Source organism: Artibeus jamaicensis, unplaced genomic scaffold, assembly GCF_021234435.1.
Source record: "Artibeus jamaicensis isolate MK-2021 breed Jamaican fruit bat unplaced genomic scaffold, CSHL_Jam_final contig_519, whole genome shotgun sequence".
NCBI lineage: Eukaryota > Metazoa > Chordata > Mammalia > Chiroptera > Phyllostomidae > Artibeus > Artibeus jamaicensis.
Genome location: NW_026521871.1, coordinates 10434963 through 10459884, shown reverse-complemented (window position 1 = coordinate 10459884; position 24922 = coordinate 10434963). Strand labels below are relative to the sequence as shown.

Sequence of the window (24922 nt, the reverse complement as noted above, 5' to 3'; positions counted from 1 at the left end):
ACACAATACAAGTTTATAAGTTAATCACACAACAGTCAGAGGAGGGAGTTTCAGGTCAGTTCATATCTTTCTTCCAAATGGTGGGTCATGGACTTAAGTTTCTCCCACATCAAGGCTCCATCAAGCCCTAACATGGCAGAGTTCTCCGCTCCCATGAGAGAGAAACTGGTGGAAGGGAGAAATCACACCAGCTCCTTAGAAACCAGAGCTCCCAAACTGACACGCATCACTTCTCTTCCCCTTCCACTGACAGAAGCTCATCTCGGAGCCATACTTGGATGCAAGGGAGCCTGGGAATTGCAGCCTTTGGTGAGGCAGCGATTTTCTAGTATCAACTCCACATTTACAAAGGCAGATCCTGAATTTCTGGTGGACAAAGGGAATCTTGGGCCAGGCTTTTACTCTCCAAAGTTCCATTTTTTATCTATAATATAAAGATAACACTATTACCTCAGAAGATTTGTGGAAAGCTTACTTAAATGAGAGCAAAAATCCCCAGCAAATATCAGGTACAGAATAAATGCTCGTCAAATGTTACCTTCTTATCCCACGTTTTTTAACTAGTAGAAATAAGATTTGTCTGAAGGTGTTGGTTGGGGCATCTGGATCTGCCTTCATTAATCTTTGCTTTATACACCTTCCTCTTCCCCTCTTTCTACTCTTTTCTGTTGTTTTTCCCTCTCTCTTCCCCATCTTTGCAGTATCTTTATATCTCTGGACTCCCCTGGTTGCCTCTGTGAGCACCTACTTTCCCATCCCAATCACCAGGCTCTGAAGTAGACTAAATGCCACTCAGGGCCAGCCCCTCATTAGTGAGAAGAGCAATGCCAGCCCTCTAGACAGGACAAGTCACCAAGGAGCCCTCCACAAAAGGCAAGCCAGACAGCTCTTGACCTCAATAGAACACATCCTCACAAAGCCTGCCAGAGAGAGGAGAGCTACATGCCAATGCTCTCCAACGTGCCCAGAGGGTAGTAACAGGTGTTCAATGAACAGGAATCAAAACATTCCTGACAAACTTGGAGTTAAGGATCAGCCTTCCTTCTTGCTGCTCTTTGATTTTAGCACTGCCAATATGCTAATGAACAGCATACATCTCTCAGCGGGGCAATGATCCATCCTTCATCATTTCCCAAACTTGTTTGGCAGTGAAACTCTGCTGAGCATCTCCTAGGTCCGTGAGTGATGGGATGCTCTTTACAAATTTCAGCTCAGTAACAAAAATCAAAGAATAAAGTGCACATTCATGTAGCTATGTGGAAACAGGCTAACTAGGAAAATTTAGCCAAGAATTTATTATCTTTGTATTTAATACCTAATGCCCCCTCTTAAGTGCTACTGTTGTTAGGCCTTGGAGGTGGCTTTCCAGGTTATATCAGAAAGGTTTAAGAATGTTGCTGGGGCTGATGGAAATGGGTGTTTTTCATTCACTTATGAAATATTTATCAAGTTCCCGTGATGTGCCAGACATTTCTTTACACCAAGAGACTGATCTTTTTTGTGTGTTTTCTTTGTTTTAACCTCATTGGCTAGCTTATGAATGAATACAGATCATTTCGTTTAGACCAATGATTTTGAACCATGGCGATTCTGTCCCCCAGGAGACATTCAGCAATGTCAGGAGACCTATTTTGTTGCCACAAATCTGAGGGTGCTATTGGCATCCAGTGGCTAGAAGCCTGGGATATTGCTGAACATTCTATAGTGCATCTGACAGCCCCTCACAATGAATTATCTAGCCTGAAATGTCAATAATGGTGAGGCTGAAAATGTCTGACTTAGAGAAAAAAAACACTTAAAAACCATCATAAGTGCATGAGCCTGCCGGGATTACTTAGGTGACATAAATAGCTCACTAATTGGACAAGTTTCAAAGGGTCTAGGCTGCTGGGACCTAGCTGATTGTCACTGCAGGGGACCAATGGTGCCCTGCATCCAGGTAGCCAGTGCTTCCCAGTTTTCAAGTCAGAAATCCAAATTTGAAACTAAAATTACTGCTCTTTTAAATGCTGGCAACTAATTTGAGTGTTTTTAATGCTTTGCCAAACAAAAATACATCTGGAAACATGATATAGACAGGCCAAAAGTTTGCTACCTCCCTGAAAACTCAAGGTACCTCCCTAGCATGGGGCTAGCTACTGTTGGGTACGTTCAACAAGACTGGCCCACACTTCCCGACCTGTCCCTCCTAGTTAACATTTAGTGAGCTCTTACTATGGATCAGAACCCCCCTCTAAGCATTCAAAACAAGTTAACTCATCATATATTTACAACAACCTAGGAGATACGTATAATGTTCCCTCCCATTTTAAAGACAAATTCTCAGACAAGCTGCACAACTTCCCTAAGGTGACACAGCAAATGGCAGTACCAGGATCTGAACACAGGCAGTGTGTCTCCAGAGCCTATGCTATTAATTGCTAAGCCAGCCTACCCTGTGGAAGATGCTGCATCCCTATATCCTACAAAGGGAAACTCCCAAGGAACTTCCCTGGCTTGTTACCCAGCCTAGGCATGGAACAGTCCACCACTGGGATTAGCCTGTATTCTCCAAGTGTTCAGACCTCAGTCCCTCCAACTAGAGCTGTGGTTCTCAAATGGAGGTGATTCTGCTACCTGGGTCACATTCTACAATGTGTGGAGGCATTTTTGGTTGTCACAAATTGGGGCTACTACTGGCATCTAGTGAGTGGAGGCTAGAGATGCTGCCAAAAATCACACAGGACAAACCCCCACGACAAAGAATCACCCGGCCCAAAATGCTAATGGTGCTGAGGCTGAGAAACTCATCTGAACACCCGGCCGGCAACAGTCGCCACTCATAAAAAAGGTAGCAGAATATTCCAGGTGATTCTGTTTATTTATCTAGAACATTACTTTATTTATCTCCTCATTCTCTCTTCTCTTGCCCTGGAATTTCATTATAATCACATGTCCTTGTGCTAAATGCCTACACTGAATAGTAATCTCTTCATACAACTCTTACACGTTAGCAACAGCAGAACAAATGAGAAATGGAAAGATTAGCAATAGCCAAAAGGAAAATGAGCGTTAAAATACAAAATAAATCCTTGGGATTTGACCATAATTATCAGCTACATGCCTGAAATGTGAACGTTCTCTTCTGGACGCCCTAAACCATAATTGTGCTCCGCACCCACATGCATCAAACTCCGATTGCCATGAACACCATCTCTGCTAAACACACACGTGACTGCGCCGATTTCATAAAAAGATTTTAATAGAAAAGTACAAGGTATGAACAAAAATAAATAATCTTTATCTCATTTCTAGCCCAGCAAATTGTACACTGCATATAAAACCAGTCTAAGATGCAATTTTCCTCTTATTTTCTTTTTGCTTTTGGAATACTGAGACAGCATTTTAATTAAATCTTCTCAATTTAAATTGATAACATTTGTTTTTTTAAAAATCATACCAAGCTTTAATCATTCTACATCCACTTTTTTAAAGTTAGCTAACAAGATGATGTTTCATTAAAATAAAGTATCATCCAATCATCAGATTTAAGTGTAAAGTTTGTAAGAACAGGTCAATAGATTATTTTACTAAGTTTTAATTCCTATGTTGCTGAATGTTTCCTGTTTTAAAAACTCATTTCATCATCTTACTTCCAAAACCTGGCATCTGTTCTTCGCCATTTCATAGAGAGGGAAGACTAAAAATTACTTTCTAAAAAAATAAATATTTTAAAAGTACCCTTTACAGTGATAATGCAGTATTTTAGACCTATGCCTTGGTGTGTATTTGCATTACATACAAGCTTCAAGTTATAACTACCTCTTTAATCTATCTCTCCTGACTTATGTTATGGACCACTCTGCCTTTACGGACTGTTTTTGCTAGTGATCTCTTGGAGTCAGCCAATACCAGTCTCTTATTTGGAGGACTTAGCCTGCTAGAGTGTCACATTTGATAATCCCAGTGGCTTGCATAATGTTTTGCAAAAACAAACTGAAACTTAGCATTGGCAAAATCGTCTGTGCGAGGGGTTTGGGTAGGCTACTAAAACACATACTCTCGGGAGGTCAGCAGCTGAACAGATAAACTTGACTAAAACTCAAAAGTCTTCTTTTTACTTGAGCCCATAATGACTATTTTGAACATGCCTCTGCTTGCTGCTGCCTAATATATAAAATTTTTGTTAATTTTCCTGTATTGGGAAGATCTTGAATGCATTCCACGTTGCAAAGAAAAAATATGCTGACGCTCCTAAATCAAGTATATGTTTTTGCAATAAAGAACACTGGTCAATATACAACTGAGGAAAAACTGAAACAGATGTGAGTCCTAGAACCACAAGCGTTTGAATTTGCCCAGAAATGCTATTTTAAACACTCTATATGTTGGTCTACTGTTTTTTGTTTTTTTTTGTGGAATAATGCATTTTTGTCATCCTTAAAAGGTTTCAATATGTTACAAGGTTATCCAAAAAGAAAAAAAGCAAATGGCTAACCTATCAATCTGGGCAACACTGGCCAGATTTCAGTGTACACTTTCGGAAAGCACGAGAACCCATATCAATTGCATTTAACACAACGAGCCTTCAGTTTCCAATGAGTTTTCATTCTTTGCAGATTGAGGCTTGCTTTTCATCAAATAACTTTCAAAGGGGTACAGAGACACTCAGTCCACAGTAACTTCAAATAGAGAGGTGCAAGAGTTGCAGTGGTAAACACAAATACATTTTTTGGACTAAAGCTCTGGTCATGGATGAAAGCATGTGCCTTTTCAGTTCTTCTCTGAGATGTTACAACAGCAACGCGCTCTACAACAATTAAGTTACATGCATAATGCTGAAAGAATGTGAGCAATCCTATAACCAGCTTTGAGCCATCTGCTTGATTTCTTTTTTTGAGGAACATATATAGGAAAAGAGAATTCCCCTTTTGTTCCGTTACATATAGAAATCTTTTGAAGCTTCCAAATAGTTTGCTTTTTGGTAAAAATTCTCTGCTCTTCTGTTATTCTGACATGTAGTCACCCTAAACTCTCCCTCATAGCTTCTCAAAAAATCTCCACATGAATCATCTGAACAACAATTGAAACCACTTACCAATATACAAGTAACGTTTTATTTTATATTCTATCTTCCATTTGGCATAAGCCTTTTGATGTTTGTTTTTAACCAGTGAAATATACAAGTCACGCAAGACAGAAATATGTACATTAAAAGTACAGAATAAAGGCCATAGAAGATATACATAATATCTGAGTGACAAGTAGAATATTTTACATTAAATAGTTTCTTTTAAAAACTAGGACTGTTAAACTCAACTCTCTTCATAAACATGAATCACTAAAAAGGAACAAAATCTGGTTTAGCAAATAAAAAACTTCATGGTTTTTGTATAATAAAAACCAAAAAAGTGACATTTTAAACTAATTAGTGCTTTTTTTTTTTTTTGCTTGCAACTCACTGCAACTGAGGGGAAGTGAATATCCTTGTGCAATAAATTAAGAGCCACTGATGGCTGAGGTGATGTGAAGGCTATACCAAGCCTACAAAGGTTGCAGATGTGTATCATTCCAAACTTTTAAAATCATGTAAGTCGAATATAAAAAGACATTTGATGGCACTTTTTGGAAAGAGGTATCTGGTTTTTAAACATGTAAAGACTAGCTATGTATGTCATGAACTAGATTTTCCTTAGGGACTCAGATAGGTACTACTAGGTCTACTAGGCACCAGTTTGCCATCTGCACAATGAGCTAAGGAAAGAGACATGTTGGCCATGCTTCCAAGTTTTGACTCTCTCTTCATTTCCAAGTCTATGACGATCAAGTAATGCCCTCACAGGAAAATGTACAGAAATGGAGGGTGGAGAAAAGGGGGTGGGGAGGGGAAGATAAAACTAGTCTTCAAACCAACAAGCACATCAGGGAGGAATACCTTCCAGATCCCTCAGAAACAAGGCTGTTTTGTGATGCTAAAGCAGCATCACATCAGGGCCACAGCCCAAACTCAACTCAAAAACCTTTTGGAAAAATCCCAATGCATTACAATGAAGGACAACAATGCTCTCGACCAAGAAATAACCCCAGAGTGAAGTGTAATTCTAAATCACTGGCTGCACTGAGATATAATAACATTTATATTTATATATATGTATATATATGTTATGTACAAAAGACTTTTGAGATATCAGGCACCATTAAACCACATTCCCATCCCCACCCCTTATAAATGCAACTGTTCAAGTACACTAGGAACAGTTTTAGGGTTCACCTGCAGTATAATAGGAAAAGCTTGAGTGGAGAGTCTAAACACAGGATCAGAACAGTGAAATGCTGCAACACCTCTGTGAACTCCATTAGCCAAGTAATGTCATTAAAATATATAAAACTACAGCTTCTCAAAATAAAAGTTTCAGGAAAAAAAAATCCCTAAGTAGTGAACTGTTTTCCAAGTGGAGCTCCCAATGGTTCATTTTGTGTCCTCCAATCAAAGGGGGCGAAGTGGAGCTGCGCTTGGGAATCTCGGCCAGGCTCACCTCCTCAGCAGCAAGGAGGAGTCCGACAGGGTTTGGGGTCAAGTGGGAGGGCAGGTTTCACTTTTTCCCTCAAACGGGTTTCCTGCTCTGGAGCAGCACTGAACTGCATGCAATTACTTTGTTGTCTGGGCAGGGGGTCTGTGAATGGAATCGGTTTATTATTTTGATTATTATCATTTATTAACCAGGTATCCCTAAGAAAATTACAATACATTTTCTTTTATAGTCAGGCCACCCTCCCCTGCCCCTCTCCAAACAAAAAGTCTACAACCCAGTCATTTGGGGATGCTTTCCCAATCTGATAACTGCATTCTGGTAACCGCTTCGAACCACTGTCTTAATATAGGAGTTTAATGGTTTTTTTAAATTTCTGGGGCTGTCCTCCCTGCTCCCCAACTTTCAGTAGCTGTTAGAATAGGACCATCTGCACATGGAATGCTTGAGAAGCATGAGACACATGATACAGGGCTTTTTTCTTTGAGGGATATAAGGCTCTCACTCCTACATTTTTATATTACCATTTTGAAAATGCTTCAGCCTGACAGCCCCTGGGGAAGGGGTGGGTTCTCATTTTTTTTGTTTGTTTCTCAAGACCTTTTGCCAGAGCATTTACAATTCATTTTGGTCACAGAGGCACAGATTTGGACCACCCCCTTCTGACTGGGTGCTCCTCGTCCCATATGACTCCACAGTTGAGAAAAAGAAAATGTATTTCCTTTACCTTCTACATGTGCACACAACTAAGTCAGGGTATGTGTTATTTGCCCCTCATCCTATACCATCAAAAGCAGTTTTGCCTTACCTTTTCAAAGATCCACAAAATAAATATTTTTCTTGGTTCCCACCCCCCACTATTGCCAAATAATAATTATAATATTAATAATAAACCACAGAGTTCTTGATGGGAACAGAAAAAAAAATGGTTCTGGTTGTAGTTCTTGGGGGAAAATAAAACAATATTTAAAAAAAACCAGAATCACTGTACTTTCTATAAATAAGTGGGTCCTGGGGACGGGGCTGGGTGACAGGCGGGCAGCGGGGCACCCACTATTTGCACACGAACTGGTCCACAATCTCCGTGCACTTCTTGCACTTGACGTAGCAGCACCAGTGGAACTTGCAGTGGCAGCGCTCCGTCTGCACGGTCTTGAACTGGTCATAGCCGCGGCCACAGCACATGAGCTCACAGCCATCCATGCCCTCGGATGTCTTGTTGCACAGGCGGCCCTGTGTGCCCAGCGAGCCCGTGCTCTCGTTGCGTACGCAGTAGTCCGGGCTGGGGTCAATGTAGACCAGGTCCTGCGTGGTGGGAGAGTTGAAGCGGCTGTTGACCTGCACCAGCTTGCCTCGGCCGTTGAGCCGCATGGCCGCCGCACTGTCGTACTTCTCTTTCAGGGCGTCGCCCACCTTGCGGAAGTCGGCCAGCTGCAACCAGCACGTCTTGAGGCTACAGGAGCCAGACACCCCGTGGCACTTGCAGGCCACATCGGCCAGGTTGTATACGGTCTGTGGGGAGATGGGACAGTCAGTTTACAAACTCACGGCGGAGCCCATATGCAAGCAGGGTTCTGTTAACAAAACTCCTCTCCACCTAGAAGGTGGAGTCACGTTCGCCAGCAGAACTAGAGTCTGGGCTATTCTCTTCTCATTCTCCACTACCAGAAGTCTGTGTTCCTTGCTTTAAAAAGTCTACAAAATAAATATGTTTTAGCTCCTCATTATTACATATCATCATAATAAACAGCCACAGTTTTTTAATAGGAACAAGAAAAATTGTTCCAGTGGCTTCTGTTTTGCAGAAAAATAACATTAGTAGCAACTATTATAGCCTGAAGACTCATCCCAGAGACTATGCACAATTCCTTACCCACACCACCTGGGCCGGTCCCCACAAACAGCCTACAAGGGAAGCGCTTTACTGTCTCCATTTCACAGAGAAGGAAAATGAGGCCCAGAGAGGTGAGTCCCTTACCCAGGTACTGCGCTTGAACCCAGGCAGTTGGGCTCGAAGCTCATGCTCAGTGGCTTGTCCAAGGGTACCCAGCTGGTAAGTGGTAGGGCTGAGGCGTCCAGCCCAGGTAAGATCAGGGTTCAGGTCTTTACTCACTATTACTATTATTGCTGTGTGTCGGGCACTATATTAAGAGTCATTGTACTCTTTATCTCATTACATCTTCCCAACAATGTTATAATATAGGCTGGATTAGATGGTGACACAGTGACAGAGCAGGTAGGTAAGTGGCCTGCACAGGTCATACAGCTAGAATGTGGGAGAATTGAGCCTGGATCTCAGGTCTTCTCCCTCCTGCTTCTCAAACAATCCCTAACCCCTCCCTTCACTGCCTAGGCTAAGAGCACCCATCCTGGACCCAGGCAGACACAAATTCTGTTCTGACTCTGTCCCTGAATTCAGGCAACTGGCTTCCCCTCTCAGAGCCTCCATTTCCGTCTGTGCAGGGGACTGTGATGGCACCAGCCTCACAGCGCTGTTGTAAGGACAAAATTAGAGGATGCTTGGAACATACTTGACATACAGGATATAATCAGTAAATCTGGTCTTTCTCCAGGGTGACAAGGTTATGTTGTCTGGGTCCTCCCCAGTCACCTTGACCTGAGGTCTGACCCCACAGCACTATGCCCAGCAGTCTGGGAGGTGGCAGCTGCCTATTTATAGCCCTGACAGCCCAGTTCCTGTACCAGTTACCCTCCAGAGTCTGAGTGCTGTTGGCAGAAACCTGGGGTCTAGAGTGAGTTAAAAGGCTCCTTCCACCCAGACCAGCCACATTCTACCTCCAGGGATTCACAAGGGGCTTTCTTTAAAAGGGGGCCAAGTGTATTCCCTTGGCGTAAAGAGTTTCAGGCACTCAGCTAGTCTGAAGAAGAGTTTTGCAAACATATTTAACCTTCACTCCCCTTTGAGGAAAATAAAAAGCTATGTCCCGAGCAGATGCTAATATGATTTACATGCATAGTGTCCAACTTCCCAGTCTCACTCCCACTATCCTAGAGAAAAACTTCTATGTAACCTCGTCCACCAGGATACAAGCTCAGCTCACTGCTCAAATTATAAAACTTATCGGGGTGAACCCTCACTATTAAAAAATACAGATGTTAAATGAAATTATAATATTAAAATTGTTTTTCCAACCATGCAAAATTCCCTCCCTCCACCTGGAAACCCCCTGACCTGTTCTCCTTGGTTGCTAAGCCCCTGAAGATTTTTCTACATGACAGAAGTGTAAGAAACCTCCAAAGATGGATGAAACCCTAAATATGGGCAAAATGGGCCCAGACCGTGGCCAGATCTCTGTCCTGGAGGCATGTCTGGTCTCTGGTGCTGGGCACACGATATGCAGAGAGTAAAGGTGTGCGTCTCTGAGAAGGACAGGAGCAAGGTCTTCTGGGCTCCCAGACGCAGCAGGTCTGCCGGGCACATTGCGCGGGCTTGGGCAGAGGCCACCGTGGGGAGAGGGAGTCCCCCAGGGTGCACACGCCACAGCAGCGGGCGACCTGGGAAAGGAGAGGCCACGCTCCCTCTGGAGCAGGGCAGCACAGGCGAAAGTCTGCAGAATTCAGTCTTTCCCTGACACTACCAAAGGTTTAGCGTCAAATTTGAGAAGATAGGTTAGCTGCAATTGCCTAGATAATCTTTGACTTCTCTATGTCTTTTAATTCATAGTGTTTAGGAATTATCATTTATCAAGTACTTTACTACCAGCTGGCAATAAACTAGGACCCTCAATTGAACCATAAGAAATTGTTATTTTGTAGGTCAAAAATAATCACATATTGGTATTCCATACAGTTCAACCTCCTATATCACCCCAGTTAGTCCTCAAGACAATTTCTAGAGATAGTTAATGCCATGGCCACTTAACAGATGTGGAAATGTGGAAACTGAGGCTCAGGAACAGACAGAACTAGATTTTAATCTAGATCTTTCTAATTCCAAAACCTATAGCCCTTCACCCCTAAGCTGTGATGTATGAGTTTCAGTTTTTAAAAAAAGCACTTGGTTTATATGTTACTCTATTTTTTCCATGGCCATGAAGTGGTTCTCAAGGCCTCAGTTTCCCAATCTTTAAAATGAGACTGTGCAGCCAGAGGGTTCTAAAGCTTCCTTCCAGTCCTGATATTTTACTTTGTGATTATCTTCCCTTTTCCTCACCCCAAAATACAGAAGGGTAAAATCTCTAACCAGAAAGTTCCTGGCACCTACCTTGGGTTCTGTGAAAAAATAATGGCCCTGGTTTTCAATGCTGCCAAAGTTAAGAAAAGTTTTCACCCCTTCATTTTAAAGCAGCCATAAAGTGCCATTGCTTAACCACAGGGGGAAAAGGGGGCAGGGTCTCTTTAACTACTGTGTTGAAATATTTCATGTCCCCACCAGGGAAGGGAAAGAGCAGAATGGGGACCCTTGGCAGGCCTGCAAAGGCCATCCTTTCTGGGCACTAAGTAGCTCCCTCGTGTCTCTTCAGAGCCACCCACAATTTACCCTGACGGTCAGAGTACCAAAAATGCTGTCATTTTCCTAGAAAAGCTCTTTTCTTAAAAGAACCTCTCAGTCCAACAAGCCTGCTATCTAATGACATAGGGAAGAGAAAGGAAGGTAAGCCCTGGAAACCAGGGGGAGGGTTTCTCTGCTGGGCACTTACTGGCAAAAAAGAACTCCCTCTCTCAAATTTAAGTCCCAGCATGGACTTGTTCCAAGGAGGTGGGCAAATGGTAACATTTTTACTTCTAAGATGGGCTGGCCAAATACACTGGGGATTAATTTAAAAGGCAGAGAAAGATCTTTGTCAGACAACTGCAGGAGCTCCTTGACCAGAGGAGGCCAAGGCAGGCATAATTCACTCCCAGGATGCCTGGCTTGGGTGTGAGCCCCTATCCAGAGAGGCCTGTGGCCTGTGTGTGCTTTGGGGAGGTCAGGGGTAGAAGGGAGAAGAAGGAAGGCAAGAAGAGGGAGAGAGAAAGACAAACAGGGAGAGAAAAAGAGACCAGAAAAGATAGGAGGTTGGAGACAGACAAAGAGGCAGGAACCTACGGAGAGTGGCAGCGGGAGGGGTAGAGACTGGAAGGGGCCCGGCTTGGTGGGTGGGTAGGGGGAACAAAGACTGAGGGACCGAGCCTGGGACTCGGCAGGGGCCACTCACCCTGCGGCCGGCCTCGTTGTTGTGCAGGTTCATGAGGATGCGTGCGCTCTCGTAGGAGCCCTTGGCGTGGATGCGTTCCCGCTCGCGCGCGTCCACGAACTCCTTGGCAAAGCGATATCCATACTCGATGTTGTCCCCGCAGCCGCCCCACAGCCAGTCCCTCGGCAGGTCCTTGGGACGCGCGGCGCGGCTGCAGCCACAGGTGGACAGCTCGCCCTCCCGGCATGCGCGGCTCATGGCGTTGACCACCCCCGCGGCGCTCACCGCGTATGTGAAGGCCGTCTCTCGGCTGCCTGCGGGCGAGGACGTGGGTCACCAGGGCCGCTGGGGAGAGGGAGCGCGGGCCACACAACAGCCCCTGGCAGCACGAGTGAAGGGTGTGGGTGGACATGGCAGGAGGGGGCAGAGGAGAGCCTGCGGGAACACGTGAACACGTGCTGCCCCTGTATAGGGACCACGGAGGGCCCATCCCTAACATACACCCGGGCACTGTGCCCTTCTGCAGGAGAAGCTAAGAGGATCCCCCCCATCCCCAAACACAAAGAAACAAACAAACAAAAAAAAAACAAAAAACAGTGTCACATCCCTGAGACTCTTGCTCTGGCATTTTAGAGCCAAAGACAGGAGGATCCTAAGCTGTGCCAGGCTGATTTTCTCTACAACCTTTTTGAAAACATTGGAAACTTCCGAATATTATTTATTATTATATATTTGGAAATACATATTATTTCCAAAAATGCACATGAAAGAAGTCATTGAGGGAAAACTCAGAATGTGGGTAGACTTCCTCACATTTATTTTAATGATTGTGTTACTTTCATTTTGAGTGGCAGGGGGAAGGAGCATAGAATTTGCCAGGCTTAGAGACTCCTGGAGTTTGAGGCCCCAGTGCCACCCAGACACCACAGCGGCCACGCTAGTTCCACCTCGCCTCCCCGACCTTCTCCCGCAGCATGAAGTGTGTCTCGGGACAAGGCTCTGTCTAGACTTTCCCAGTGGACATCTTCTAAACCCATCGCTAGAAAGTTACACATGAACCACCTCTTCCTGAATCCCACGCTGGTTGGACCGATACCTCTCCTCCTAGGTGAGCACCTACTCATGAAACAGCCTGCTGGTCTTCAGTGCCTCTGCTGGGACTCCCTGACAGCCTGGGCCTCAAAGTGTTAAAGTGACAGCAAGAAGACAAAAAGCACAATCTAAAGGGAAGGGGAGGGGGGCTGCTTGCTGCTTCCTTCACCAGACTTGTAAACAATATACAAACCTAGGGGAAAAATCGATTTCCCTTTTCCTAAAACTTGCAAAGACCATCTCCCTGTAAAACAGTTCTACAGGAGCCCTATTTGCAAGGAGGAAAATGGAGGTCATCATAGATGACATTAATCTCCACCTGTACATGAAGACATGTTTAGTGTGACAGAAGCCATTTAACAACAATGTTCTACTATGAGAGAAAAAGGGTTAACGCCAGGCCAGCTGAAGCTGAGCCTGGGGGGGGTAAGATGAGGGGGCCTCACTTTCTTCAACTGTAAAATCAGGATATTGAACTAGCTGCCTAGGAAAAAATGGGCCTTTCTGGCATTAAAATCCCTGTACCAGAATCGGTTTCTGCTGCACTTAAAGGGCTTGCTAACAGTTTTTTGCTCAGTAGCAGCAGTGGGGGGAAGGACACAAAACAGCTGACAACAGAACGCAGCCCCAGCCAGCAGGGTCGCTCTGCAGGGGGACAGCTCTGTCAATTCCAGGGTCCGTCCTCTCCTTGGACTTCTCCACAACCTCAGTCCACAGCTACTTGTGACCCCCCTTCCAGGAATGGCGACGGTTCCCATTCCCCCCAGACCTTCCCTCCCACGTTTTAAAAAAAAATGAGTAACTTGAGGCCTGTGCTGGTGGCTGGCAGGGGGATCTGGAAAGTTCCTGTGGGGTGTGACATCTATCTATCTTGCTGGAATTGTGAGGCACAGAACATGGGAGGGAGTGGAGAGAAATGTGGAGGGAAGACAGATTCTAGGGAGTTATTTAGGGATTACCACATAATACAGAAAATGCTGTGGCCCTGGATGGAAGGCTTATAGAATAAAGAGGTAGCTAGAGGAAGAGTAGATAAACAATCCTTCAGAGATACAGGAAAATAAGACACTGTCTTGTGAGTACACAAAGCATAAAAGGTCTTTTATACAAAACACAATAATGCTGTTTGTTTCAGAAATCTATCTTGAGCATTTCCTTTTTTTTTTCTTTTTTGACCCAAAATACAAATCTGGTAGAAGTCTCTAAGCTAACTGGTCAGTACAGGGAAAATATCTGTTTGAAAAGTGCTCTTTGGCTAATAGCCTGTGGATACAGTCATCCTGGATGGAATATTGATGCTTCAGTCAGGTTTCCCTCCGTGCAAATCTGCATCCTCTCCCATCCTCACTCTCCTTAAAAATGGCGCCTTTCTGACATATCTTTTCACAGCATGGAAACAAAGAAGAGACAGAGACAAAAGCTGGAAGAAAGGGTAGCATGATGAAAAATGAGGAAGTTTCCAAAATGAAGAGTGAACACTTCACAAGGCAATTGTGTACAGTGCCTTCAAGGCAACTGGCACCCTAGAAAAATGAGTTGAGGAGGGGTTGGAAGTGTCAGCCCTGAGTTTCTCAGACACTGGCCCGATCACAGGGTCAGATTCTCACGGACAAGAATTGCTGGCCATGTCCCTGCTGTACCAAGTGCTTTGGCATAGGCACACGCGCGCACACACACACACACACATACACCTTTCAGCCTTAAAGGTATTCTGAACTTTCCCTTAGTTCATTTTCTTCAGTGTACCCTTAAATAGAAAAGTGAAAGCTAAGTAACTCTCCCACTGTTGGGGTTGGGTCCATATTACTTTTCCACCAAAAGTGATTCTGTTTTCTTCTTCTCTCCAACTTTATTTTAAGTAAATGGAGAAGGCCCTCTTGGTGTTCCAACACAAGTCCCCAAGCAGCAGCTTTCTGTCCTGAGGCCCCAAGCACCTGGGGAACTTTTGGCAAGGGAGCTGCTGCATCTTCCCAGGACAGCAGCTGACTCGGTGATCATATCTAGCAGGGCTCCCTCAGAGGCTGTCCCACCCACTTCTCTTCAATCCAGATGGTGGTACCACACAGCTGAGGACCAGAAAGTATACTTGCAAGGGACAATTAAACATAGGCCTTTGTACCAAGGGTTCTGCTTGTTCCCTGAGGAAGCAGGCTCTTTGAATCTTGGACCACAGTTTAAATAAATCTCCAACAGAACTCAAATCCACTTAGCAAATGATAGCTTATTCTGAATATTTTGGCCCCAAACAGGCTACATATAAAGAAGAGAAGAGGATCTTAAATCAAAGCTGTGTTCCAGCGACTACACAGAAAAATAGTTCCAACTGCTGTTTTCCTTTCTGGTTACCATCAAAGGTGTATGATTTTTGCTAACTTGTACACTTGTGAAAAAGTGGTCCCATACTTTGAGAGGCAGGCAGTTTCGGGGGAACATACAAGCAAATGTGAGGGGGAAAAGCTGACAACTTACTATTCTGATATAACTTTTTTTAAAAGTGTCCTGTTCACTCACAATATTAAAATGCAGGGGAATTAAATCTAGATCACACCCCCAGTTAACTATATAGGGCAGCCTATATTCAGGGAAAAACTCCTGTGTTCCTGAAGCTGAATTAGATTCTGATCCCAGTATATACATTAGCACATTTTAATCATTAACAGGAAGGACAAAGCCCTATGAAACTTTGCAGGCGAGGACTTCAGACCATTTTCCCATTCAGTTAGCGAACTGGCTTCCAGTCCTGTATTATTTTAGTCTATGAAGCCGCTTGGCTCAAACATCTACTGACAACTCCTTTTTGTTCTCAATGAATGCACTTTTCAGGGGTTTTTTAAAAATCATTTTATCCATCCATGACGGATATTAAGCCACTTTTTATCTTCAGTCAGTATAAACAGTTAATTGCTCTGATAAATTACTTTTTATTTTAGGAGTCACTACAGTCATATTAATTATAAGGCCTTGTTTGCACCAGAGTAAAGAGACCTAGAACATTCCCACTAGAAAGCATACACAGGACCTCATCTGTCAGATAGTATTTTATGCTGTGAAACCAAACCAGAGGCAAACTGATTTCTCAAATTCTTTGCCTTTAGTCTAGTTTTAATGTCATCTCCTCCCTAATGGAATAACACGTTTAGCAACACACTTAAAATAATCGGACTATGATGCATTTAAAGTGTTTTTTTTTTAAGTTTCTACGTTGAGGTCTGAAGTGTGTGCTTTTACATCATATCAATTGCCAATATCACAAATTTAAATTGGGCTATTTCTAATTAAAATTATTTCTGAAACTAAAAATAAAGCTTTTAACATATATATCTCTCTAGCCTCAAGGACTATCTATATTAGGGAAATTAGACCCTGACTCATTTCCAACATGCCCAGCATTCTGAAAGATGATGAGTTTTAGTTTGGACCATTTGAACTGCAGCTTAAGTTGAGAAACTACTTATAGTTAAAAGAGTTTTGAAGCTTAAAAGAATATAAATGACTCAGCTTTCCTCATCTACTTTGGAGAAGCCAAAATAAGTATGCCGCTTCTATTGCAACCAACATGTTTCTTAGAAAAATTAAGTGTTCAGAATAAAACAAAGGTGTCTTACACGTTCTCTCCTGATTGGGTTAAACAAGTCCAAAAGGTGAACCAAGTGTAGGAACAGGAATTAACACAAGTGGCAACAATGACACTAATCACCCAGCCACTGCTCTGTTGGAAGATTCCCTGCTGACCAAGCTGATCAGTGAACCCTGATGACTTTTCAAAGAGAAAAGTTTACATATATTTAAAAATATGTTAAATGGTTTCCTACCTATCTGCATAACCCTGCCAAAGACGGAGGTGTTATCCACGGTGCTGCAGTTCCACCGCCGATGCCGGAACTGATACTGGCACTCTTTGATGCCCGTCTTCGCGCCCTCCCCGATGTACTGCATGTGGTCCTGGTACAAGTGGCACAGTTTCTTCTGTCCTTGAGAAAGTCCTGCCAGTTGGCTACAGAGAGGCTGCGCTCCTATGATATATACTTCTGACATCTGAACAGGGTTATTCATACCTAGGGACCTGCGAAGGGGTGGGGGGGAGATGTGCATTCAAGATTTACGTGAACTCTTGAGGTGGGCCCCCAGAAAGCATGTCAGCAAGACATAGTTCTAAGCACACAGATGCTTTTCTCTCCTGCTTGTCCTCATGACAAAGTATGAGGAGGGCTTCATAAAACTCCTCTGTTTCAGCTCCACTCAGAAAACGGAGGTATTGTGTAGTCCCCATTCCGCCATCTGGCTCCTCAGTTAGAGTTTTTACTCCCTTCCTTGCCCACCTCCTCCCCCCCCCCCTCACCATATACCTGAACCAATATTTCCAAGATCCACTCAGAAAAGAGGCAAACATCAGTTTCAGGACAAGCCTCTGACCTTAAAGAAATTGACACACTTTGCTCCACAAACTGGACCGATCTGCCTTGAAAACTTATGAACGCCGAAAGTAGGCACAACTAGGCACGGGTGGGAGATAGCAGTTCCTTTTGACTGATGGAAGAACAGTGGGACAAGTATATAAACTGAAGAATATTCGCCGTGCCCTGGACATTTTAAAAGGGCTCCTTATATATGATTGTGAAGGACCCAAGACAGGGTATCCAGTGAACAGAAGTCATGTTTGACAGTCAGAAAAACACTGTTCATTTACAGGAAAAAAAATATCCAGAATGCCGTCGAAAATAATCCTCTGGATATACTGCAGCCTATCTCCAAGGGCCTTACCAGAAAAAAACCCTCATCCAGGGACTTTTGGCTAATTCAATTTCACCTTTTCCTGATCGAATTCTGAACCTAAATACTTTTTGACTTGGAGTTTAGCTGTCTTCCTAAAACTGCCCCTACTTTAGACCCTGAAGGTTAATAACCTCAAGTGACAGGAAAATAAAAGGTGGAACTCACTTTTACTACCTAGGGGTGGCAAAAAGTAAATTTAATAGATAAGGTTTCAATTATTAGATCATTGAATTTTGGTTCCATTTTATTATATGATGTGCTACAGTATACATCTGAACAAGGGCCTCATCGAAAAAAATCTAGATTTATAGGTTCTGATTCCTTATGGAGCCAAAGATAAACTTTACAATATTAGCAAATTAAAGGAAAATTCTTATTTAAAAATACATGTAAATAAAATGCAGTATATGTGCCAAAAGTCACGATTCAGCTTAAATATTGCAGTATCGTACAAATGAGTTTTTAAAAAAAATAAAATATGCACATATAATGAACTTACCACCAAGAATTGGCTTCTATTACAACCTGGGCGAAGGAGAAAAATATGGCCAAAGCCATTAGGAAGAACTTGGAAGACATTGCACTTCGAGCCGTCCCCAAAGCAACTCCTGGGCTTAATATTCCAATCGACTTCTGGAGAGGGAAGAAAGGAGCAGATGTTTATTGCCTCTCAGATAATTTTCAAGCATACAAGTTTAAACAGCGGAAGCATCCGGGTCTCTTAAGTTTACTGTTGATGGACTGCGCTTCTCCTCCGTGACTTTTTGATGAGAAGATATAGGCAGTTTCTTTTTTTTCCAAATTAATCCACCCACGCACCCTCACCAGGAAATCTGATTTCGCTGGGATCCTGCGCGCGGGGCACGGCAGCGATTACAATCATGTCTCAAAGCTGTGGAGTCAGAGCCCCGGTGCCAGGCGCTGCCTCCTTCCTGCTTGCTCCAGTCCCGCACCCCCTCTCTCCCTTCTAGTTCGCGCTGGGCTCAGTCCCTCCACGGGAATTCACTTGGGAACCCGCCGCCACCCTCGTCCTCTCCCCGACCTGGGCCGAGCAACAAGTGGAGCCTGAATTAATTCCAAGGGCAAGAGGAGCACGGAGGAGAGTGCCGCGCGCCGGCGGCGGCTGCGAAGGAGGCGGGGTGGCCGGCGCGGGGGTGGGGGTGGGGGCAGGACGCAGGAGGGAAGGGCAGGGGGTGGGGGGCGAGGCCCGGGGGAGCAGCGCGCGAGAAAGTGCCCAGCTGGGAAATGCAGCTCTGAATTAACATCGTATGTTTCATAATCAGTTTACGGGCCGCTCTGGGTGAAGCCACTTCCAGAGGGGGAAGGGCAGCCTGGGTTTCCTTAGCAGGCTCTTCTGCCAGATTGGAGCGGGAAGAAGGAGCTGGGGGGCATATCAGTCAAAGGGGAGAGAGCGCTGCCCTTCCAGCCAAGGATTCCAGAAAGCGGAGCAATCCTTGGGACTTCGAGTATTCCAGAGAAAGGATGGCATCCTATAGGAAAGAAGGGGATCTAATCTGGGTCCTGCTGCTCTCCCCACAATCCTCCTCCAAATTCTTTTTCACTCCCCCTCCCGCCCCTCCCGTCTCCACTCCCGGCGGCTGCCAAGGAGAACGGGGAAAGGAAGCCAAGGGGGACTCCAGTTTCCTTTTGGTCCTGGTGTGGAGCTGTCGGCCGCTTCACCATCACGGCATTGTGAGTCTGGTCTTGGAACACCCCCATTCCACCCTCCAGCCCAACTAAGATTCGGTTCTCTCTGTCCCGAACGGTGAGGGTGCAGGGTGAGGCCAGAGCTGGTTCAAGTGAGCCTCCGACCGACGGGGCCAGAGGCGCGTTGGCTCCCGCGCCGCAGCAAAGCCCCTGGATTCTAGGGCGAAGAGGAACGGGCAGCAAAGATTCCAGTCATCGAGAATTTCGGGGCAGAGGCCGCCTTGGAAGCTTCCGCTGCCTTTTCTCCCCACTGGTGACTTCTCCACCTGTAGGCGGCGGCGGCGGAGCAAGGCGGTGGCGGCTGCGGGTGGGAGGAGCGGGTTTCCTTAATCCCCTGTTACATCTCTGATAAGTGTAACCCTGACCCGCTGCACTTCCCGCAGCCCCCTAGGGACCCCTTTCTCGGGAAAGGATAGGTGAGCCTCTTCCAGGCGGCGGAAGGGCCTGGCCTGGAACCTGCACAGTGAAAGGGACTGAGGGGACTTAGGCAGCCTTGGGAACACGAAAGGACTCCGGAGCTTGCCACGGCTTTTCCCGGCCAGCCGCCTCTTTGGCTCGGAGACCCCGGGGCTTCTCCGAGAGGAAATGCTTAATGTGGTCCCCAGTGCCCGCTAACTAGGGCTCCACGCCCATGGCCCACTCGTCCTCAAAATGCCACTAGACTGTGCGCGCATCCTGGAGAATAGAAACCTGGGGTTTCCCCAACAGTGGAGAGAGAAGCCTAGGTCTCCCTACCCCCGCCCAAAGTGTCAAGTTTCCTCCGGGGGAGGGGGTGGGCTGCAAGGTCTGCCTTCGCTCGCGGCCCAAGCTGCAAAGTCGACGGTCCCCATAGGCCGAAGCCGCGCGCGTACACTCATGCATTTCATACACTCACACGCGTGCACAGATACACACGCTCCGATGAGCTTCCGAGACTGCTGCGCGGATTGCTGCTGGCCGCGCGCACTTTCCTCGCCTCCCGACAGGCGGGGCGCGCGGGGCGGGGCGCGGGCAGCGGAGAAATTGATAACAGATTCGGCGGATTACAGCGGATCTCTTTGTTAGAGGCAAAGCCACACAAACCGAACCCACTCTCAGCCGACGACCCGGAGGGAAGTCCACCCCTTCCCAGAGCTGGGGCCAACTGGGAGTGGGCCACTGGGTCTTTGCGATTCGGGTCTCCCCAGCTGCAGGCTGGGAGTTAGCCAAAGGTTTCCCCAAGGGGATCCGCAGGAGAGTCGGGCGAGTGGCGTCTCCACTTAACCCCGCGCGCTCGCCGGGAAACACTTTGGCCCTCTTCCCGCTCGAAACCCCGCGCAATCCAGAAAAGGCCCCACAAGTCTGAAAGACTGAAGGAACCCACAGCGAACTTACTAATAAATACGTGGACTCTGTTGGGTAAACATCTTTGCCTTGTTTACCAAGAGACCTGATCCCAAAAGACAGAACGAAATGGGACCGGAGTCTGTTGTAGGCAAAAGCTGAATTTACCAAAGAATGGACTAAATGTTGTCGAACGTTTAGAGGGCCCAGGAAAGTCGACTTTGTAAGGTTCTTCGGAACCTGTTCCTTGTGTGTGTTGAGAAGGAGGGTGCGTTTGAGAGGTTCAAGCTCAGAAGAGAGGGGAGGCGGGGGGTAGAGCGTCCTCGTACCGCTGTTTCCAACCCGGAGCAGCTCGTTGTAGTGGCTGCTTATTCTGTCTCTCCTCCACAGGTTTCGCTTTGGATTAAAGGTGTCCTAACCCTTTCTAAAAATCAACTTGGGTGCGGGTGGGGAGTGATAACGGGTGAGAGGAAACCGTCATACTGGTTACAAGTTCGCGGGCGTTCGCGCGCCACGCGACGCATCGGAACGCACGCGTAAACCCGCCGCCTTTCAAAAGAAATTCCACAAAGAAAAGGCGAAGATCTTCCACCCTCGGTCGCGGGCGCTCTCTTGGTCTGGGCATCCCCTTCACCAGGCTGTTTTCGGCCAGGTCTCTCCAGCTCTCTAGGAGTGGAAGCGTTGAGGGAGACCGACTTGGAAGAAGTGTGTTTGACCTGCACTCGCGGTATCGAAAGGAGTAGGAGACTCCGAGAGTTGCAGCCCTTGGTGGGAAATAAACTTTGTTTCCCCCACCGTGATCTCTCCCCGAAGCCAGGAGAGACATGGGGAAAACTGCGGCCACAGAGAGGGGAAAAACGGTTGCAGCCACAAGGTTGGGCCGTCCCGCCTCGGGAACGGCGAGAGAAGTGGGAGGGGATGATGAGGGCTGCGCGGCCCAAGGCTGACAAGAGGTCCGCTTTGGGGGAGCAGACAAGGAAACAGCGCTCCCCCACGCCTGTAGCCTGGGTGCGGGGCGGGGGCGGCCGAAGCGTACCCACAGCGCTGTGGTGGGGTGGAGTGGACTGGGGGAGAGAAAGTGGAGGGAGCTCCCGTAGCCCAAATCAGTGCGAGGAACCCGAGCAGCCTCTCACCGCTCCGACTCCGAAGAAGCAACAGCAGGATCGGTAACCGGGATTCTCCAAGGAAGTAACTGTAGCCAAATCTGGTCCTCTAGTCTTGTTCGCTGCCTCCCCTCGTCCATATCCGGGACAAGGCTCTCCACACCCTAAGATTCTCCCTCCCACCCCGCGCCCCCTTTCTCTCACACGCACCACTTCTACCTTCTCACACGGAATGTCTATCTCAGCACAGGCTCTCAACTTTGTCCAGAGGAAGATCAGTGTCTGGTTGAATGATAAAGAAAATTAAACATCAGTTCCACCGTGTCCGCCCCCTTCAGAGGCAGTTTCAATGTTTTTATAGACGAAGAATCTTAGGGCGAGAGAAAGCAACACTTGTCCTGATGACAGAGAAAACTGGTAAGGGCGCCAAGACCAGACCCGAGACCTCCGATGCTCTGGTTCCTGCATTTTGGAGAAGCAGTACCAACTCTTCCTCCACTTGCCCAAGCCTAATTTGCTGGGTCAGATCGTTGGCCTCTTTCCGTATTGCAGTGGCGGCGCAGTGCAGCTGGTCCTTTGGGGGCCTCCAAGCGGCCCTCCGGAGAGAGTGGGAAATGGTGGTTAGGAGGAATGAGCGAAGTGAGAGGTGGGAGCTAGAAGCGAACAGCTAGCTACCTACTCGCACCAAAGAACCGACTCCGAGGCGTCCTACCTCAAGGCAGTCAATAGGGGGCAGCCGGCACCGCTCCGCAGGGAAGAAACGGCTGCGGGAAGGGCTGAGCTCGGCGCGCACTCTGCTAACCCCTTGTGCACCAACGCGCTCCTACGAGAGGAGGAAAACGGTAAAAGAGACTCTCGGGTCGGGCTTCCGGAGGTGGGGTTCTCCTTTGTGGGGCCGTGCGGGACTAAGGCTAGGATACACAAGACCCCCCAAAAACTGACCTTTTATTTCTCCCCCACACACGCAGGGCACAGATGCACACTCGGACAAACAATTTCCACTGCCTCTCCATCACTTGCGCGCTCTCAGCCGTACCCTCTCAGAACTCCCTCGGCAGAAGCTGTCTAGAAACTAAATCTGGCTGGAGCCGCAGTGAATGTTGGCAGTAGGGCAGGGGCTGAGGATGTGTGATCCCACCGCTGGCTACAAGTGACTTTCAAACCAGTTATCCGTGTAAAGAAAGAGAAGTGAGGGGGCCTCGATGCTAAACTGGTTTTAGAAAGTAAAGCAAGGCCGCAGGGTCTTCAAGCTTTCGGGTTTTTAAAACCCGCTTTTGAGGGAAAGGAAAATTTGTTTTCTTCTAAGAAACATTCTAATTCTATTTTCAACCTTATTTCTAGAAAACTTAAAATTGGAGAGATCAACAAAAATGGAAGGATTGAAGCTTTGAGGACAGAGGAAATGGTGTTTGGAAAATAGCAAGTTATATTGCAGGAAGAAATGCTAACTTTTCGTAAAAGTGAACTCTCAGTGACCCTCGGAGTGTGTGACTCGGCTTTAACATACAACTGACAATTAAAACAAACAAGAGTTCACAAACTGCCCCCCGCCCGCTCTCCCAACTCAGAGGCCCAAACGTTTCCAAAGGACAAGGCAGATTCCGCGCAGGGGGCCAGGGCGCGATTTCCCAGCGGACAGGATTAGAGCCACCGCCGCCAGTACTCCCTGCCCCCATCACCGCTGCTAAGTGGCAGAGCTCACCCAGTGGCGGCTAATAATGCTAATAACGCGACCCTGCTCCCCGCGCCGGGGTGCGCGCTGGCCCCCCGCCAGGCACTCTTAAAGGTACAGGGCCCGCAGCTCTAGGGTCCCCGGCGAGGACCAGTTGCAGAGGGCCAGGGGTCCGCTTCTCTGCGGCAGTCGGCCCCCTAGTCCAGCTGCCCAGTCTCCGAACCAAGGAGTCCCCTACTCCTTTCCAAGCCCTGGCCACACACCCTCTCGGTGCCTGCTCAGTGGAGAGTTGGTAAATATTTGTTGAATTGAATCATTATCCTGTCCTGAAATATACATAGTAAGTACACTCCAGTTTCTCAGGGCCAAAGGGAAGTCATCCGTGAACCGCACTGTTTTTCTGCCGTGGCTCTTCCCCACTTTTTCTCCAAAGTCGAAAAGGTTTGCAGAACATTTAGTGGGGCAAGATGAGATCTACGGGAATCATAGGCAGCACGCAGGAGGTGCGGGGCGAAGGGGTAGGAGTCCCTACCATCCCCGCGGGAGTTCCAGCCTCTCCAGGCGGTAGAAGAAATGGAGGGATAGGAAGAGGTGGGGAGTGGTGGAGGGATTCAGTTAACTTCCATAAGAAAAAAAAAAGTCAAGGGAAAAAAAAGTGGCGAGCGTCCGCGGCGCACTGAACACCTACCTTCATGGCGAGGGGGAGGGGGTCCGGAGAGGAAGTCGCCACCAGAGGAAGGGCAGCGGAGGAATCCAAGCGGAGCGACTGGGTTAAGCCTTGGGGGACAGTCCTGCACAGAGCTGCTGGCTCCTCCGGGGCGCGTCAGGCAGGCGCAGGGAATCAGAGCCGAAGCGGTCTTTGGAGCCCGAGTCTGGGGTCCCGAGCCAGAGCAGCGCCGGGATGCGCCCAGGAACCGAGGGAGCGCGGAAGCCCGCCGGATCGCAGCAGAGACTGGGCCGGGCCAACGCGCAACAAGAGAGTCGCGGGTCCGACGAGGGCGCGCAGGCGACTGTTCCGCGGCGAGGCGCTCCCTCTCCAACGTCCATCAGCGACGGCGGTAATTAGGGCTTTCCAACCCCAAATGTGGGCGTGATTGTGCAAAAGACTTTACAACAAATAATAAAAAAAATTCTTCAGAAGAGGGTGAAAAAAATGCCCCACTACTCAACTCTGGCCTGGGGCGGGAGGGGGGGCGATCCTTGCGCCCAGGTGCCCCCAGTTCATTCACACCAAGGATTCTGCAAACTCCTGGCGGCTCACGCCCTCCTGATCTCCAGCTCCTCCTCTCCAAGTCTGTGGCCGAAACGTCTGCTTCCAGGCTCTGATCTTGCGGCCGCGAGTGTGTGGACGTCTGTGTACACACAGACACACACCGAAACACACACACGCACACACACTGAAGCTTTGGGGCCACAGAACAATCAGGCGCGCATGGCTTTTTCTCCGGGAGATGCCGCTGAAAACGCACAAGTCGCCATCCGAGCTTTAAAAGTCAGCGCCAACTTTTGTCCTTTCATTTTAGGGTTTGGCGAAAAGGGGGCGCAAAATGGGTAGTCGTCCCCGGATGTTCTGCCTCCCGGTGGTTTCGTAGGGCGATTGCCCCAAGGGAGACACGGGCTCCCCCT

The 24922-nt window shown here is 47.2% G+C and overlaps 1 protein-coding gene across 4 annotated transcripts; it reads right to left on the bottom strand.

Moving 5' to 3' along the window:
• Positions 1-2915: 2915 nt before the first annotated feature.
• On the bottom strand, positions 2916-24360 carry WNT5A (Wnt family member 5A). 4 transcript variants are annotated; one of them, XM_037142297.2, is made up of 5 exons: positions 23985-24360; positions 18012-18145; positions 16552-16802; positions 11669-11961; positions 2916-8021 (listed from the first exon to the last, which is right to left on the bottom strand). In XM_037142297.2, the coding sequence occupies exons 1-5, from the start codon at positions 23988-23990 to the stop codon at positions 7563-7565; spliced, it is 1143 nt and encodes a 380-aa protein (XP_036998192.1). In that variant the 5' UTR covers positions 23991-24360; the 3' UTR covers positions 2916-7562. The 4 variants fall into 4 exon arrangements, with proteins under 4 accessions (XP_036998192.1, XP_036998194.1, XP_036998195.1 ...); XM_037142299.2 differs by lacking the exon at positions 23985-24360 and adding an exon at positions 22337-22401; XM_037142300.2 differs by lacking the exon at positions 23985-24360 and adding an exon at positions 18555-18648.
• Between the last annotated feature and the right edge of the window lie 562 nt (positions 24361-24922).